Source organism: Nematolebias whitei, chromosome 20, assembly GCF_014905685.2.
Source record: "Nematolebias whitei isolate Nwh7 chromosome 20, NemWhi1, whole genome shotgun sequence".
In the NCBI taxonomy this organism is placed as follows: Eukaryota; Metazoa; Chordata; class Actinopteri; order Cyprinodontiformes; family Rivulidae; genus Nematolebias; species Nematolebias whitei.
In genome coordinates this window covers 20,649,959-20,655,416 of record NC_056517.1, presented here as the reverse complement: position 1 = coordinate 20,655,416, position 5,458 = coordinate 20,649,959, and the positions used below count along the sequence as shown (strand labels likewise).

At 38.2% G+C, this 5,458-nt stretch overlaps 1 protein-coding gene across 1 annotated transcript in view; it reads left to right on the top strand.

Moving 5' to 3' along the window:
* map3k15 (mitogen-activated protein kinase kinase kinase 15) overlaps positions 1 to 5,458 on the top strand; it is a 68,810-nt gene that overhangs the window by 5,510 nt on the left and 57,842 nt on the right. Inside the window, exons 2-5 of the mRNA XM_037694139.1 lie at positions 1,644 to 1,783; positions 1,986 to 2,009; positions 2,292 to 2,369; positions 4,380 to 4,573. Of these exons, the coding sequence (XP_037550067.1) occupies positions 1,644 to 1,783; positions 1,986 to 2,009; positions 2,292 to 2,369; positions 4,380 to 4,573 (436 nt within the window). The remainder of the gene's footprint in view (positions 1 to 1,643; positions 1,784 to 1,985; positions 2,010 to 2,291; positions 2,370 to 4,379; positions 4,574 to 5,458) is intronic.

Here is a 5,458-nt window from a genome sequence, read left to right as displayed (position 1 = left end):
CCCAGTGGCTTTTAAACCCCAAAATACATTACGGCAAAGACTGGTTCTTCCCAAAGATCCAGTCCCCCGGCACAAACAGAGTAATGTTGTGTATGCTGTTCAGTGTCAGGAGGGCTGTGATCAGTCTTACATCGGGGAAACTAAACAGCCACTGGCCAAAAGGATGGCCCAGCACAGAAGATCAACATCATCAGGCCAGGATTCTGCGGTCTACACTCATCTCCAGGCCAGCGGTCACTCTTTCAAGGATGAAGATGTTCACATCCTGGACAGAGAGGAACGATGGTTTGAGAGAGGAGTAAAGGAGGCCATCTTTGTGAAAAGAAATCATCCATCATTAAACAGGGGTGGAGGCCTCCGGGTTCAACTGTCCCCCTCTTACAATGCTGTGATTGCTAGTATCACTCAGCCCTCTGTGAATAGTAAACAGCCATCAGTGTGCTAATGATCCATTGTTAGGCTGATGGTCCTTCTTGAGCATGTGATCAGCTGGTTTTGGTTGTCAGCAGCAAACTGGTTGATCCACTCTAAGAAGGTGCTATTTAAGAGACTGAGCTGAAAACAGCACCTCAGACTGAGGAAGTCTGTTGGATGAGAGACGAAACGTTACTAGATTTTTTTTTTTTGCTTTGTTTTGCTTTTGTTTTTTTTTTTTTTGAATGTCCAGAGGACCAGATTGAACTTTTTTGGAGTTGTTCAAACTATTCTGAGACATTTAGTCCATATGTTAGTTGACATGGCTTTCTAATCTCCTAAATCAAAGAATGATGAGTTGCTTTAGTTTAAAGTGCACAATTCTAAAAGCAAACCACTCGTATAGTCTGTGCTGTAATTATTCGTTTAGTTGGTTTTATTAGAAGAAGAAAAACACTCAACTTCTCCATTTTCTTTATAGGTACACAAAGTTTTACTGCCGCAGATGCAACAAAGTAAAACCAGCTACAACAAAACTGGTATAGCTGGAACAATAGTGTCATGTTTACAGTCGTACAGTGGATTTGTAATGACTGCTTCAGATTTACAGAGGTGCTTGCTTCTGTCTTCGCACAGGTCCAAACTTGTCTTTTTGACTGATAGTCCTGAATCCATTTGGATCTCTGCAGGCGTTAGGAATGTTTCCTGGAATCCAGGAGTGCATTTGCGTCAGCTCTTTTTTATGCAACAATTGGGAATGAAAAATAGGCTTCTAAAGTAGAAAAATTAGAAACGCTTATAGGCAATTATAATGCCTTTTGGCATTAAACCCTATTTTCTAACTGATTTAAACAGCAAGTCAGATATTATGAAGTAGCGTTCAGTGGGGAGGTTATCACCAATAATTGTCCAAATTGATTTAGATGCCTCTTTAAAGTTTGGAGAAACACAGGTTAATTCTGACCAGAATGACAAGCTAATGGCTAGTCTGAGTGGTGCCACGACCAAAGTGAGTAGCTGCTGTTTTATAACAGCTTCACTCTGAAAAACCTGCACAACCACCCCCCTCCAGTAGATCCGAACTGTCTTTTTAAATGGGTCACAGTGTTGAGTCAAGCTAACCGGCACATGAAATTCATCCTTGGGAACCCCAGTTCGAGTATCACTTTTCAGCATCATCAAATTAATCATGTATATTTACTCTACCGATCCTGTGACCTCCTTTTCAGACATCGCAGTCGTGGACATGAGCGATGTGTTTCGTCAACCCTCGTTGTTTTACCACCTGGGTGTGAGGGAGAGCTTCGACATGGCCAACAACGTCATCTTGTACAATGACACCGACCCCGACACTGCTCAGTCACTGAAGGTAGCACGCTCTTGTAGTGTAATCTGAGTTCACGGATGCCGTTCCTTCTCGCTGCCTCTGAACAAAGTGACCCGCCGAGTTATTTACAGAGCGCTGTGTGCAGAACAGTTAGTCCAGCCGCCTCATGAAAAACACCAGTGTGGTAAAAATATACTTGTTGTACATCTTTGAAATACATTGCATGCTCTTTGTGTCTTTACAGGACATGGTGGCACAGAAGAACACAGTAAGTGTGTGTGTGTGTGTTTGACTGTGATTTATACACACAGCTGTTCATTACTAGGAATAACATTTGACAAGTGCTGTCTGTTCTCTCATGTTGAAATCCATCCAGGAATCTCTTTCTGTGTTTCTGTTTGCTCTTTGTTAAGCTTCTCTTTTCTGTCTTTTGCACCACCCCCCCCCCCCCAACTCATTTGTTTAGATAGACGTTGTCTTGACATGTTTTCTGCAGCAGTTTTTTCTAGAAACTGGCATTTAATGTTTCTCTATTACCTGTGTGGAGTAGGGAAGTCGCCCACCAGCGTTAGGATTTCCCTGGGTTCAGTTGCCTCCTGAATACAGAGGCTCTGGGCTGAAAAATAAAGTAGGTCGCAGGCCTGCACCAGTGCATGCTGGGAGAGTTCAAGAATCACATCTAGTATTAACAATCCAGCAGCTTAAACTGTGGCTTCCTTGCACTTTAAATCCAATAATAACATTTAACTCATAAAGGCAAAGAAAAAACAAGTTGCAACAATGATGCAGCTTTTGTTCTTTACATGCAGCGTGCAACGTCTTTATGTGTTTTCACAATGTTAATGTGCGTTTGGTATTTTCACTCTTTTGAAGTAGGACTCTGTGGTAGGTTTATGAACAGTTAATATCTTACCTGTTAAAGATATATCATTAAACACCTCAGTTTGGATAAGTAGTTTTAGTCTGACAGAATTGACAAGCTGTGGAGTGAAGTTCAAAGTATTCTGATGTTTCTGCTAGAAGCTAGCTGCTTCTGCCACTATTAGCAACTGCAAATAACTACATACTATAAATATAATACTGTATGTATATAATTTAAAACTGATAACAATGTGAAATGTTTATAAAATGTTTATATGAAATACTATGAGTTGTTGGAGTTGTTCTCAAGCATTTCTCCAAACTATGGTCCTTCAAAGTGTTATCTGCAACAGGTAAAATATTAACTACTCATGATGCCCACTTGAAAAGATCTGAATTGTTGACTGAAATACCACCAAGCCTAAATGAATTATACATTCTGATAATAGCAGTAGAATCCCTGTCAGTCACAAAGGCCAACTAATCTTGATAAAACAAAAATAAACAAACAACAATTGGCCAACAGCAAACATCAAATGGATGATGGTTAAATTACATATAGTGTAGTAATAATAATGAAAATAATAAGATAAGATAGAACTTTATTGATCCTGCAGGAAAGTGTTTGCCAGAGTATCAGTACAAAGGAAAATACACAAGAAAATAATAATAATAATAATAATAATAATAATAATTTTAAACAACAACTCTAACAACATTTTGCGTTGAAATAAACAAGCCAGTTCCTTTTGAACAAGCTCTTGGTCACAGTGGGAAGAAAACCCCCAGTTTTTTCATCTTCTTGATGGAAACATAAAGATTTCTCTCACAGTTTTCAAATCATACCTTTAAGAGTTTTAGGATCAACCCTAAATAAACCTTATTATTATGCATTTATATTTTATAAAGATATGCTCATGAAACAACGTAGAACTTTTAGGTTAGGTTTTATATTTTGTTATCCCTTAATTGGAGCTAAAAAGTAAAGATTTATTTCTGTGCTATAACTGAACCATAACTTTAATTTAATTTTAATGACACACCGTACACACTTTCTATATAGATTAACATTAATCTTGTTGTTTTGGTAAAATTAATTTACAATTTTTTTTCAATCCAGGTTCTAATGAACCATAATGTTAAAACGACCCCTTGAATCTGAACTGTGTATAAATTGGACATTTGACCATCAGAGACGTCCAGTTGGATTTGAAGTTTGGTCCACTGGATGATCTATTTGGCCAAGTTAAAAGCAAGTCACACATTAATCTTCTGAATGATTGGTTATTTAAGGGATCGTCCCTGAAATTCATATTCCTGAATAAAATTGTGTAAAATTAAACAACTAGAAAGACGAGCTAGTCTTGTTTTAACATGCGCTTTCTCATTTGGCTTGTGGCCAAGAAAATGTAAAGTTTTTATTTGTTATTCAGAGAACAAAGAAGTGAAAATACACGTAGTCATTAAGAAAAAACTAACAATTTAACCTGCTTGTGTTGTCTTTAAATTAATATCATGATGTTACCAGACAATCCCAGAGGTCCTGCTCCTCTGCTTGTACTCATCCTCCTCATTAATGACCCTCTAATCTCCCACCTGCTTCCATTGTTCTTCCACCTGGACTCCCATCACACCTGGCAACAGGGTTCTGCATGTGTGTTTACCTGGAGAGCAACTGCATTACATCTGCATTTACAGACTTTTAAAACCCAGTACTCATCCTTCCTTTCTATTTTATTTTATTTTATTTTTTACATCACTCGCGCTCCCCTTCAAGGCATCCAGCGGTAATTACTACTTCATCCCCTACATTGTGACTCCGAACCATGAGTACATGTGCTGTGAGAGCGATGCCCAGCGCAGGGCCAGCGAGTACATGCAGCCCAGCTGGGACAACCTGTTGGGGCCGCTGTGTGTCCCCCTGACTGACCGCTTCACCAGCCTGCTGAAGGACATCCATGTGACATCATGGTGAAAAAAAAACAAAAAAACATTTATAGTTTTAAAAACATTTACATTTCTGCTGCATTTTTACAACAACATATTTTGAATGTGCAACAAAAGAGACCCATTTCACCAAATACAGAAATATACTGAGGTCCCTTTTTAAATATTGTAGTACTTCAAAGACTTAATTAATCAATTGGCTTGTTTTTTAGCAAAATATCTCATGAAATGCTGATTGGATTCCAACGAAACTCTCAGAAAGTAATTTCTGGTCGCACATCTACAATTGATTGGCTTTTGGAGTCAACCCAATTCAAAATGGCTACCGCAGCTAATTGAATTTAGGAAATGGGAAAAATTACTCTAATTTATTTATTTATTTTGTTTATTTCGAACGACAATTAAAAGTAAAAACAAAGAAAGAGAAAAAAATAACAACAGTCATGCCAATTGACATGCAATTTTACACAATTTGTTCGAAAAGGAGCAGGTAGACGATAACAATCTTATGATTTCCTGCCCCGTCATACACATCAGTATACAAACCGGATTCAAAAAAAGTTGGGACACTAAACAAATTGTGAATAAAAACTGAATGCAATGATGTGGAGGTGCCAACATCTAATATTTTATTCAGAATAGAACACAAATCACAGATCAAAAGTTTAAACTGAGAGAATGTATCATTTTAAGGGAAAAATCTGTTGTTTCCAAATTTCATGGCGTCAACAAATCCCAAAAAAGTTGGGACAAGTCCATTTTTACCACTGTGTGGCATCCCCCCTTCTTCTTACAACACTCAACAGACGTCTGGGGACAGAGGAGACCAGTTTCTCAAGTTTAGAAATAGGAATGCTCTCCCATTCATGTCTAATACAGGCCTCTAACTGTTCAATCGTCTTGGGCCTT